The 13,458-nt window shown below is 47.1% G+C and overlaps 1 protein-coding gene across 2 annotated transcripts in view; it reads left to right on the forward strand.

Annotated features, from left to right (window-relative positions):
- The first annotated feature begins 908 nt into the window (after positions 1-908).
- Positions 909-13,458, forward strand: part of IL16 (interleukin 16) — a 45,943-nt gene continuing 33,393 nt past the window's right edge. Inside the window, exons 1-6 of one of the 2 annotated variants that reach the window (XM_066635027.1) lie at positions 909-1,217; positions 5,537-5,673; positions 9,300-9,432; positions 11,748-11,856; positions 13,210-13,343; positions 13,384-13,389. In XM_066635027.1, coding sequence (XP_066491124.1) covers positions 909-1,217; positions 5,537-5,673; positions 9,300-9,432; positions 11,748-11,856; positions 13,210-13,343; positions 13,384-13,389 — 828 coding nt within the window. The remainder of the gene's footprint in view (positions 1,218-5,536; positions 5,674-9,299; positions 9,433-11,747; positions 11,857-13,209; positions 13,344-13,383; positions 13,390-13,458) is intronic. The other variant, XM_066635026.1, reaches the window with a different exon arrangement.

Below are 13,458 nucleotides of genomic sequence, written 5' to 3' on the forward strand. Positions count from 1 at the left end.
GGTCAGGCTGAAAAAGAGCCCTGTCTGAAATCAGCCAGTGCAGGCAATCCTGAGCTATATTGCCCAAAAGTCTGACTCCGCATAACGCATGAACATGTATCCTTAAGTATAATTCTTTCCCTTCCAACCATGCTTCTCTTCAAATCCAATCACCTCTCATACCAAAACTACTTTTCTCTCCAAAAGTTATGTGTGTTTCCACCCTCTATCACAGTGATTTTCAATCTTTTTCATCTCATGGCACACTTCAAAGGCACTAAATTGTTCAAGGCACACCGTCCGTTTTTTGACAGTTGACAAAGTACACCATGCTGCCAGTTGGGGCTCACATCCCCATTGGCCCTACTAATAAATGACCCTCCCTCAAACTCCCATGGCACACCCGGGGACCATTCGCAGAACACCAATGTGCCACAGCACACTGGTTGAAAACTGCTGCTTTATCATGTGTGTCTGTAGGGTAGATGCTTCAACACACACCACATTTTTCACTGCATGTATTTTTTAGGTGCACACTGAAAAAAATATACGTAATGTTCAGAGACTGCTAGATCTGGAGGACACTGATACGCATGGTTTGTTTTCAAGTCTTCCTCAGTGCCTGGAAACAGAGGCTGCAACACCATAAAGTCAAGAAGTGAAGCAAAATCCTGCCTAGCGCTTCCCTAAACAGAAAAGTACAGAATTAGCAAGTCATGAGACATCACATTGCTATTCCTGAACTGAAGGCCTCTCTGTCTTAATCACAAATTTTCAGTGGTGTGTTATTTGGCAAGGTGGGGGAGAGGAAAGAGCACGCGACAATCCCTTTTAAATTCGTCCTTCTCTTCCTTAGGATATTTAGCTGCAATAAGCGGAGAAAGTCATGGCAAATTAACCAGAAGAGAAAGATCTCCAGGTTGACCAATATGGAACGGCAGAACAGCACAAAAAGTCGCAAGTCCAAAACCCTGCGCTCGCTTTCGCGGTCCCTGATCCTTTGCAACAGCAGGAACAGCGACGACGGCTCAAGTCCCGAGGAGAAGTACCCCAACCCCTTTGAGACTCCGGCCACCTGGGGCCAAGAGGAAACCGGCTACTGCCCTCGCCTCCAATTAGCGTGCGCGTCGTCCAACGAGGAGGGCCACCCTGAGCCTCTTATGATCGCCAGCATGATGCAGCTGAAGGAAGCAGCCAGTGAAAGCTGCAAGAACATGAGGAAGAAGTTCTTTATCAAGGTAGGTGGGTTGCAGACCCTGGTCTGCTTCGACTTCCTAAGAATCGGCTAGCAACCACTTTTCTGGTTGACCCACGAGCTGCCTCCAGATCAGGGATTTGCCATATCAAATTCCCCACCAGCAAGCCGAGTCAGCACAAATAGCGTGCCAAGGATCTTGCACCCCTACTGAGCAGCTGGCTCATCCCATGTGCTCAGTAGGGCACTTGTCAATCCCATCTGCTCAGCAGCACAGCGGGACCAGCACTACCTGGAATGCAGCAAGAGGATTGCTGCAATACAAAGCTGTCATTGTAGCACGCACAACAGGGTTAAGCTGGGATCTTGAAGGCATCTCTCACGAACGGTTCAAAACTGTTAGCTTGGAGGGAAATTCTGGGACAGTGGTCTTTGCCGTAAGGCTTCTGAGGGCTTCCTTTGGGGGTGGATTGCTAGGGGCTGGAGACTGAAGACAGGCTATGATGTCTCGAGGGCTAAAGGCAGTATGGCAGGAGCATGGCTGCCATTTCTTTTGTCCAGCTGTCACCTCTGATTAAACAGTTTGCGTAGGCTTTTCAAGTCAGGGGCAGTTCCAGTGTCTGTGTTTGGGGGGGGGGCATGTGCATAACCAACTCCAGAGCCCAGGTCAACCTGGTGGGTAGACCTGGGCTCCTATTACAGCCAATCCCACTGGCACACACCCAGTGGGCATTCCCCTCTCGCCCAATTTTGCTCCCCAGCCCGGCGAGTGCTCTTGCCTGCTGCCAGACACTGGGGGGGATGGCCCTCCCATGGCCCTCCCCTTGGATCCACCCCCATTTCAAGTAGACGGGAAAGGGGATACCTCTGTGATGGAGCACCTGCTGGGCATGCAGAAGGCCCTGCTTCAGTTTCTTATAAGTTGAGCTGGGTGAATAAAATCACCCTGGAGAGCCACTGCTAGTCAGTGTAGACCCGGCTGAGCTAGTGGGAACAAAAAGGTCTGGGATCACAGGAAGAAGGCAGCTTCCTGTGCTCATATAGAGTCAGTGCAAAGTGGAACTGGCAGACACTTGCCAAGGGGACAGAGCTTTGTGGAGGACTACCACAGACCCCTGCCTTGTCCCTGCCCCCCCCCAAGAGAAATGGGCCTGGTCAGCAAGCAGTGGCTATCAGCTAAGTGAGACCTTGGTGGTAGGCCAGTGCTGCATTACTCAACACTCCCATCTGCCTCACACCCTGCCCTGCCTCCTTTGAATTGTGAATTACAGGGAGGAGAGGAGGAAGTGGCAGCAGCATGGCCATTCGACCGCCTGATGGCTGGGTGTGCTGCAGCAGTCAGAGGTGTGATGCGGTGCACCAGTGTCCACAGCAGTGATGAAACAACATCATGTGACATCACTTCCGGGTTCTCCCCAACGGAGGGGGTGCTTGATGCAGTGGCTTCACACCCCACCCCCATTCCTCCTCCTGTGTAGGCTCCCCTTCAAACTGCAAAGCCACCAGCACTTACCCTTTAACAAGGGCGGAGCCTGAGGGTCAATCATGCACCCCCCCCCTTGGTGTAGCTCCTGGGGCAGGTGCCTCTCAGGCAGTACTGGGCAGTGGCCCAATTCTGTCTCCACCACACTGTGGGGCAAACTGGGCAACTGCAAGAGTCACCCACAGCTACCCAAGCGCAGCCTGACTTTCAAGTCATGAGTCTCCGCTCCCTGCAACTCAGCTTGAAAATGAGTCCTCACAGGAGGACTATCCGAGTTCACCCAGAGCATTTTTGTGACTCAGAAAGATCCCTTTAAAAACCCAGCTGCTGGAGTGTGTGTGTGTTGGCATTCTCTTTAAACACTTCCCTGCTGTCCCCATCCCATCTGTAAACAAGGCAGGAGGGGGTGGGAAGGACTGCACGACAGTGGGGATAGAAGCGGCAGGAGAGTCGTGGGCAGCAGCTGGGAGGCTTCCCAGTATGACCCAATCCTTTGCAGCTCTACTCAGAAGTAGTTCTATTTGTGCTGGTCATTTAATTAGGCTTCCTCCCCCAAGTAACAATGAAGCCCATAGGAGCCATGAGGTTGGAAAGCAAAATCACTACAAATCACATCCCTCTGGTTTCCCTGCCTCCTTTTTCCCCCTTCCTGGTTGTCCAGCCAATTCTGTGTCCAGTTCTGGTCACTGCATTTCAAAAAGGATATAGTGGAAATGGAAAAGGTGCAAAAGAGAGCGACTAAGATGATTATGGGGCTGGGGCACCTTCCTTACGAGGAAAGGCTAAGGCGTTTGGGCCTCTTCAGCCTAGAAAAGAGGCGCCTGAGGGGGGACATGATTGAGACATACAAAATTATGCAGGGAATGGACAGAGTGGATAGGGAGATGCTCTTTACACTCTCACATAACACCAGAACCAGGGGACATCCACTAAAATTGAGTGTTGGGAGAGTTAGAACACACAAAAGAAAATATTTATTTACTCAGCGTGTGGTTGGTCTGTGGAACTCCTTGCCACAGGATGTGGTGACTGCATCTGGCCTGAACGCCTTTCAAGGGGATTGGACAAGTTTCTGGAGGAAAAATCCATTATGGGGTACAAGCCATGATGTGTATGCACAACCTCCTGATTTTTGCAATGGGCTATGTCAGAATGCCAGATGCAAAGGAGGGCACCAGGATGAGGTCTCCTGTTATCAGGTGTGCTCCCTGGGGCATTTGGTGGGCCGCTGTGAGATACAGGAAGCTGGACTAGATGGGCCTATGGCCTGATCCAGTGGGGCTGTTCTTATGTTCTAAGGCAAGAACCCCTTTGGACTCATTCTTTTGCCCTACCTCAGCCAAAGGAAAATATCAGACTGCCCATCCTTTGTCCAGTGATCATCAGTTCCTTCAGAGATGGACAAGAGAGCCCATTTCTGCCTCCCTGCCTGCCGGATGCAAAAGCAAAACACTAACCCTTCCCTGCCTCCTGGCTGAAACTTTTCTGCTGCTCGCCTGGTCTGAACGATGGCTCCACAAGTCTTTCATGCCACATAAAAAGCTAGCAAGCACACCCAGACAGACTCCCTTTTGGTCCCCACATGTGCAGAGTCAGTGGCCTCAGTCTTGAGTCGGTCCTTGCGTCATCAATGCAGGTGACTAGAGTCTGCACAAGTCAGCAAACATGTATTTTTGAGACTGACTCGGATCACCTGACTTGAGTCCCCATCCCTGTAGCTACCCAAAGTCACAACAGAAGGGAGGCGAGGCTGCGTCTACCTAGACCAGGGCTGTCCAAACCCTGGCCCTGGGGCCACTTGTGGCCCTCAAGGCTTCTCTATGTGGCCCTCAGGGAGCCCCTAGTCTCCAATGAGCCTCTGGCCCTCCAGAGATTTGTTGGAGCCCACACTGGCCCAACGCAACTGCTCTCAGCGTGAGGCCGACTGTTTGGCCTCTCAAGTGAGCTGTGGGATGAGGGCTCCCTCCACTGCTTGTTGTTTCATGTCTGTGATGCAGTAGCAGCAGCAAAGGAAAGGCCAGCCTTGCTTTGTGCAAGGCCTTTTATAGACCTTGAGCTATTGCAAGACCTTCATTCATTCATATAAGTTCATCTTTAATATATTCATTTATGTAAGTTTATTCAAATTTGAAATGTAAATTAATTCGGCCCCCGACACAGTGTCAGAGAGATGATGTGGCCCTCCTGCCAAAAACTTTGGACACCCCTGACCTAGACAAAAGGGGGACCACTAGAGGCCATCTTGCCAAGGACACTGAAACCTGAAGCTGACCCCAACTCTACCTTCTTTTTGAAAAAGAAAGAAAAGAGAGGGAGAGAGACACACAAATGGGAGCATCATCAGAGCACTAACTAGTTTATGAGAGAACTATTAGTAGAACTTCTTTTGGTGGGAATATAATGCAGTTCATCTCTTAGAACCTATCTAATCCTGCACATGGGACCCCATTAAGTCCGGTAAAGCAGGAACAAATGCATTCCAGTTTTCAGTCACTGCCAGCATTGTGTTTACTTCAAACAACATCTGAAACTTGTTGTTTCACTTTGCTGTGCCCGATGAAGAAGTAAATGCACATTTTTAGATGCAAAAAACCCCTACTGGACCCAATCCAGCACGGGGGCGTACCTACTCTCTTGGGTTCTCTTATGGATTTGTTGGATTTCCGTCTTGCTGCTCTCCTCCAAATGCAACAGATCTGGGTGGTGGTGGGTGGTTTGGTTTACACAATTCAAACAAGACACTAGAAATCAAAACAATGTACTCTGCAGTGTTTCACAGCTGAGCACTTGTGATGGACTGTAAAAGCCAGTTAGCTGACAAATAGTACATCAGAAACATGCATCTTTACCTTAAATACGCCCCTTGTTTTCCAAACCAGGACAACTGCATCTGGAAGCTTTGCATAGCCACAGGGAACGATGGTCTGGGAATTCAAGTCTCCAGGACGCCCAACTGCTCTACTTTGGGCAAAGAATTCACAGTTAGCCAAGTGATTGACGGAGGAGCTGCCCAGAGGTATGCTACAAGCACACTTAAGGTTTGAAATTTGCCCTGCCACCAAAATAATGACATCAGCAGCCCAATCCTACCTTGCACTGGAACAGGCAGGCCGAGTGGCCTGCGCTGTATCCAATGCAAGGTAGGTACCAGCTAGAGTGCTACTTGGAATAAGAGGTTTTTCCCCCCTTACCCCATGTTGCACCCCATGTGTTTACTTGGATCTGCACCAGTGAAAACGCTGGTGCCAATCCAAACAGCCCTGTGTAAGACTGGGCTGGCTGGGAGGGGAAGTTATGATTCAGCCTGCGGTGCTGTGGCCAGTCCCAAACTGCCCAGCGTCCTACCTTCCCCCTCCCAAAAATGCTCCCTCCCCACTTCCATCCTCCCGCCACCCCTCCACACCATCCTCTTTCAGTCGGCATTAACTCCCCTGCTCTGGCCACGGATCCAGTGTCCGTAAGCAGGACCTGGCCTCAGCACTGGCCCAGCCTGCTCTCAAGGAGGTAAATCTGTGTTTTATGGTATGTTTACGACACTCCTGGGCTGGCACAGAGGACCTGTGCTCAGGTTTGCACTCTAAATGAAAGTAAATTCCAAATTTTGCAATGAAAATTTAAATTACTACAATACATAATCGAAGTAGGCATATATTGCAAAGTTCACCTCAAAACATAGAGCTGTGTGCATCCTGGAGAGTGAGAGTGGTCTCCTAGAAGACCTATACCACCTAGAACAGTGATTCCCAAACTGCGAGCTGTGGCTCCCTGGGGAGAAACAGAAAACAGCCAGGGGAGCCGCAGAATCCTCACAAAAAAGCTGCTGCTCTATACAATGTATAGAATTGTAGCCCTAATGGGGAGCCACAGCCAATGGTGCAGTAGGTCAATGGCGACAAGTTTGGGAACCACCAACCTAGAAGATCCAGGTTCAAATCCCTGGTCAGTCCTGAAGCTTCCTGGGTGACCTTGGTCCAGTCACTATCTCTCAGCCTAAGGTACCTCACAGGTTTGTTGTGAGGACAAAAAGGAGAGAAGGAACCATGTATGCCACCCTGAGCTACTTAGAGGAAGGGTGTTATAAAAATGTGGAAAACAAGTAACTGTATCCTAAGACAGCAAGGATTTCTAAGCCCCACCAAAATCCATGAGACTTCAACATGCTAAACTTGTCTCATCAACTTCTCATTGGTTCACTTAGCATGAATTACTCTTGCAGGATACAACCAATATATTTGCAAATAATTGAACATTTTGATATTTCTCCCTCCCTCAAAGCCAAAGGAAAATTGGGATTCCTTAAACTTTTACCCCAGAAACTACACCATTTGACTGAAGCCTACTGCAGAAGCATGTTGTCTTGACCAATTACAGTGAACATTCTGTGACAAAACAGCAGCTCAACCAATGACAACAAGAGTTAGCAACATAGCAACAGCCACCACTGATGCCACATGTTTAGAATCTCACTCTCAGATGGTGATTCATTCCCATTATCTTCCAGGTCAAACTGGACATTATTTAAACCATGTGCTTTGCAGGTGAGGATTTGATTTTTGAAAGATAAATGGTAGCCAAATGACGACTCCAGTGGAGAAGATCCAAGTTTGGATCTGACAAGGGATAGGATTAAAGCCCCTCTTTCCCTGTGTCTCGCTCCACAGGGGATCTGGCTGCTACTTAATTTTTTTTAAAAGCACACCCTTGCAAAGCATGTACTTAAAGCAACACATAGTTTGACCCTGAGGTATGTACCACCTTTCATGCATGTGATGACACGGCCTAGGACTTATTTTTGCCACAACACACCAAATAGGCAGAGGTGCCACAAGCCTTCCAGCCAGGCTTGAAACACACCTCTTCTTTTAGGGCTGATCCACACATTAGCTCAACAACATCAGAGCCTATTGCCTGCAGCATCTTCCCATCCCACTCAGCAACATTTAGATAGCCTTCATGGAGGCAGCAGAGCAAATCATGTGGTTTCCCACCAGGGCTAACAACCAGCCAACCAAAAGTAAAATAAAATAAAATAAACATAAAACAGTTGACCCTTAGGGCTGTAGCCAGAATATTTTCATGCTGAAGTCAGAACTTGGAGCTGATGACTCATAAAATTTTGGCAAATCGGACTTAAAAAAATTTGTAAAAGCCAGCATCATCGTCATTTTCACTTAGGACCAAATTAGATGCAACGTGGGAATGTTCAGGACTCTAAGAGTACTTTTCTTCCTCTGAAAACAGATGGGGAATGGAGGAGGATTTTGTTTGGGCCATGGCATGCGGGAGACAGAAGGAGGGCATCCCCCCCCATCCAAATTGTCCATCCCCAACAAGTGCTGTTCCCCATAAAGGAGAACACTTATGGGGACTAATTGTGCCAGTGTTGAATGGCCCCTAATAAACAAGCCCCAGAGTGAGCCCCTGCTGCAAGCTTGAATAGGTTGACCACAATAACCTGCACCGGAGAAGCTTAATGCTGGTCACCCCATAATTGTCTAGCAGCCCTAGCCTAAGTGAAACAAAGGACCCGGCAGAAACCACTGGTACCCTGCTGGGGTGTTGCTCACACCTGTTCATTGGTCCAATCCAGGGGTCTCCAAACCCCAGCCCAGGGGCCAGATGCAGCCTGCAGCGAGCCTCTATCCAGCCAGCTGCCAGCCTCTTGTCCCCTGAAAGCCTCTGGCCCACTCGACTGAACATGACCAAAGCTGTGCTCCGATTGCATCTGGAACGTGTTCTGAGGGTCGGAGAGGCTGAGTGAATGAGCCCACAGGGCCCAGTCCTATCCATCTCCCATACAAATGTTCCCATACCTTAACAGGGCCTCTGTGACTGCTGCCCCACCACAAGATGCAGTGCATACCCCATTGGCACAGCTGCACCGGCACTGGAAAATTGGATAGGATTGGGCCCTCATTCATTTATTCATCTAAGTTCCATCTCTATTTTTTATATTTAAATTTTTTTCCAGCCCTCAGCACTGCACCAGATATTTCATGCGGCCCTCTGGCCAAAAAGTTTGGAGACCCCTGGTCCAATCCTTCCATCTGCCCACAGCCAAGGGGAGGATCAAGAGGTTGACCCCAGGTCTTCTGCCTTGGGATAAGTCAATCAGAGGGGAAAAATCTCAATGCCTCTAAAATCTCATGTAAGGTTACCTGTAAGTGCTGACTGCCCCTCTTGCTCCCCTTGGAGGTGAACAGAGGAACTGCAATCAAGTGAGTACTTTCTAGACAGAGCTTATACTGTATTTAGATATTTGCATTAGGTCTTGGTGTTTTCATTTTACCTCCATGTTCACTCACTGAAACCTAAGCCACAAGTGTAGGCAGAACACTTTTGCTCCGCTAACTCTGATCCTAGTCTACCAGATGACACCCCATGAACTGTTTCGATCTGTGCCCTTGACTCTGCAAGGATACCAGAACATCCTAGCCGGATCACTTGGCCCAGAGTGGGAGCAATGTATGGATGGAAAGGAACCGGCTTTCCCCATGTTGTTTCAGAATCCTAACCATTACCAAATTGGCACAGGAAGGATCCATCACAAACTGTTTCCTATGCCACCTCAGTCATTTCTTAGGGCAGAATTCATACATTACATATTGCATTTATTTAATTTTTGTTGTTTGTTTTTTAAAGGGATGGTCGCCTAAGTCTTGGTGATGAACTTTTAACTGTCAACGGACAACCTCTTAAAGACCTCTCCAGCAAGGAGGCAGAATCACTCATTCAGTCAGCAAAAGGCCTGGTGAATTTAGTAATTGCCAACAAGGTAAGCAGGAAGGTGTAGACAATACATAATACAACCAATTTTAACTTTGAAATGTTCGTGTTCCTAATGGGACCTGTGCCTTTAGAAGCCCTGGGACAGGCAGAAATTCAAGCAGTGCTGCTTTCCCCAGGATTTCACATCCACAGTGGGAAAGGCATCACCTGTTGAATTCCTGACCATCCTACAGCTGCTTTAAAAAAACCAAAAAAAATTCTATTAAAAAATAATGCCAGGAAAAGAAAGTGGTAACTCAATATTAATGTCACCTTTCCCAAATATTTAATAGGGGAAGATGCCCAGAAAGACAAACTTGCATACATGCCAAGGCTTTCCTGGCCAGAATGGCCAATAGTCCAATTAAAAGCGTCCAGACTTGAAGTCCATGAGCCAACAAAATATCTCTCAGCTGACATTTCAGCCCCATCTGTGGAGGGCATCAAAGATTCCATGATTCAAAGATCACACCATTCCACCCCCAAGAAAGCAGAGTTTTAAGTCCTACTGATTGCTAGGCATGTGTTTTCAATCAGCACCTAAGCATTATGTTATCTATTAGCCAAACCAGCCACTTGCTATCCTAGATTCTTTAAGTAGTACCACTGTTTTTTCTTTTTTCCTGGTTCTTGCTCTGTTAAAGAACAGAGTGACAGTGCTGTTTTTACTCTCACCTTGGTGCTTTCTTTGCTATATGGCCCCAGATCTTTGTGTTCTAGGGCTGGGAGCCAGCAACTAAATTTGATTTACACACCAAAAGTGACACCTGCTGTAGAAAAAGGAAGTTACCTTTGGATACAGCAATTCCTCAAATCTTGCCAATTTTTTAAAAAACCCATTTCTGCTCAGCCCACATGTGGACACTTTTGATCCCTGTTGTGGACATGCAACGCTGGGCAGAAATGGCTTGAAAAGCTCATTTCAAGAACTTTGGTCTCTTTCTCTGCTCCATGTGGTTCTCTGTCACTTCTTCAACTGTATAAAAAGTTTTCTGAGCACATGCTTAACTCCAGTACCAGAATAATTCACCATTTCCATGTCTCAGACCATATGATGCTGTTGTTTAGGGCCAAATTAGCTATGAGATCAGGTTTTTTTGTTTTAACATATAAAGTATACAGGGGAGGTACATTCCTCCCCCCAGCCCCTAAATCCCAGTGTTTCCCCTTTCACTCCACCTCTTTCCTTTCTCTGATGGATTGGGACCCCTCACTCTGCTGCCTACCTCACCCATCCAATGTGCTCTTCACAGTCCTTTTTGCTCTGCAGAGCTCCAAGAAACATTCAGAGGGCTACCCATGTGTGTGTGCTGGTGTCACAGGGCCTCTGAGAGGAATTTGATCCATTTCTTTTGGGCCCCTTCCCTTCTTCATTGGATTATTGGAGCGTAATTTATACATATATAAAAAATATGTAGGCTCACACAAAATGTGAATGCCAACCTTCACAAGACACATGCAAACATTTTCCAGGAAATTTCTGGCTCCCCTCCTTTGACTCCCAGACCTTCTTTTTTTTTTTTTAATGTCAGACCCAGCTACATGCTAACCCCTGTACTCCCTCTCATGGGCCCTGGTAATGTTGGAAAATGTAAGATCCCAGGAAATTTGGGCTTTTTGGCTCCTGGGCCCCTAGGCCTAGGTACAATTTACCCTCTGTACCGCCTTGTTATGGGCCCTGTGGAGAGACAGTGGATCCCTGGCAGAAGCCCATTTACCCACTACCTGGCCATATCAGCATCCTGAAGAACCCATGGCTCTCACCTTTCTCTCCTGATTTTACACCCAGGCAGCAGGGAAGCTTGTCTTAGCCCAGAGCTCTTGATCAGGAAGCCCTGGGGGCCGCTAGAGAAGAACTGACTGGAGTGAGAGAGCCAGTCATCGTGCAAGCAGCCCTAAATTCCTAAGACATGCAGAATATAGCATGATTAACCCTTTGCCCCCATGTCGATTCCCCTACTTAAATGACAGAGGAATGGGGACCATCTGGACATATCCCCTCTGTTTCTTTTGGGTCAGGTGTGTTATCCATGTTTTGTACCAGTTCCCCTCCAAATCTCAGTTCCCAACCTGCATTTGGTTCACAACTCTTTTTAAAGTAAATGTGGTTCTCAACCTTAAAATGTTCCATGTTAAGACACTAGAGGGCGCCAGCATTCCTGTGGTTTTTTGTTTTCCTCTGTTTGTGTGTGTACAAGTTCAAAGCAACCTTAACTTTCTCACCTTTAAGTAACCTTTAAGCAACCATCACTTTTTCATCTTTAAACTGGAGCAGGTGCGTTGCATTTATGACATTCTGGATCTGTTTTGTCCCCCCACCAGGAATCCTCAACTTGTCCTCGCAAAGAGCAGCCCAGCAAACAGTGTGGGCAGAATGGATCCATTCTACAGACCAAAGCCAAGTGCCAAAAGACTCGCAGCAATTCCGCTAGTAAGATCCCAAGCAAAGCGATATCAAGCATTTATGTAGCACTGTGAAATGCCGAAAGATTTGCATGCGTAGTGTCTCGGTAATGCTGACAAACAACCCTGTAAGGCAGGTCACTATTTACTATTTTTTAATGAGTTCATTTTATTGGCCTTCCTTCCTCCCAGGAGCTCCCAGTATACATGCGTCTCTCCTGCCCCTGCCACTTTATCCTCTCAACAACCCTCTGAGGTAGCCCGAGAGGAAAGACTATATGCTACCCTTGAAGCCAGCTGTACATAAAAATACATAAAATGCATACATACATAAAAATGTACAGTAAATAATATTATTAGTTGTAAAAAGATGTTGAGAAAACAATGTTCAGTCATCAATAATGGCTATGATACCATATCATTGAAAATCATACAATGACAATAAAAAGATACGTTCTGTCAGAGGACAAAGACTTTAGCCAATTCTATAAGAATTATAGAAATATAATATTTTCCAACAATGTTTGTCTTTGTTTTTTTTAACTCAACTCCTTTTTAACTCTTTTAATTCTTTTTTTAACTCTTACAAGCACTAACTCTGAACTCTTTTAAGTTTGTTAACATGTTTTTTTTAATCTTTGGCATGCTACCTCTTGAAGCCTGAGGCAGCTGTCCCCCTTACCCAATGATGTGCCAGTCTCTGCTCCTCCCACTCTCCAATGTTCTAGCTTAGCACTCTCCTCTCTGCCCCATGTCCTTTTCCAGTCCAGGGAGTGGAAGGAGGAGAAAGAGTAGTGGAGGCAATTAGCTGGGCACCCCACCCACCCACCCACCCACCCACAAATCCGCTACCTGAGGCGACAGCTTCAGTTGGCCTCATGGCTGGGCTGGCCCTGGATAGAATACAGAATACAGGTGATACTTAAATCCAGGGGATATAAACAGATTCAGGTGTATCACACAAACAAAAACTGCAAACTTAAGTTTAAGAGTTCTACTTCAGGAGGCAAGGAAGGAGTTCTGGAGCAGAGAGGTAACAAATTCTCACAGCCACACACCAAAATGATATACTGTAATTCCTTGTTGGTGCAGACCTTCAACAGCTGTACGGCAGTCAGAAATTTAACAAGTGTCACTTTTCTTCCTCACCATCCCTCCATGTCCAGGACATTTATAACTATACAATTTATGTAACACCGCTGTCTATTGCAGGGGTAAATGGCAGGGAAGAGGAGGGGCAGATAACATTGCTACTGTTTGAAAATGGACCAGATGAGTCCAAATGCTTGACACAACAGAGTATTTTTTATTTTCAGTGTCTCTTCTGTAATCTGGTGCTCATCATACAGCATGTTGGTTCTGTACTTTCTGCCTTCGACAGGTGTGAGTCCCTACTGGATAGGGGAAGTCGACGGTCCTGTAGCAAAGAAGGCAGCCTCCCGATATAGACAGTCTCTTTACGGTAACAGGAAGTCACTCTCACAGCAGCTGGACAGTTCAACAGGAAGAGCCACCGTAAGTGGAAGAGGAAATCTACCTGAATACATCGAAGCAGGGCTCTGTTTGTCAGTCTCAGTACAGAGCAAAGGATGGCTGCTGCATACATTCATGGCTTAAGATTGTCTTTTGA

This window comes from Tiliqua scincoides, chromosome 8 (assembly GCF_035046505.1).
Source record: "Tiliqua scincoides isolate rTilSci1 chromosome 8, rTilSci1.hap2, whole genome shotgun sequence".
Lineage (NCBI taxonomy): Eukaryota > Metazoa > Chordata > Lepidosauria > Squamata > Scincidae > Tiliqua > Tiliqua scincoides.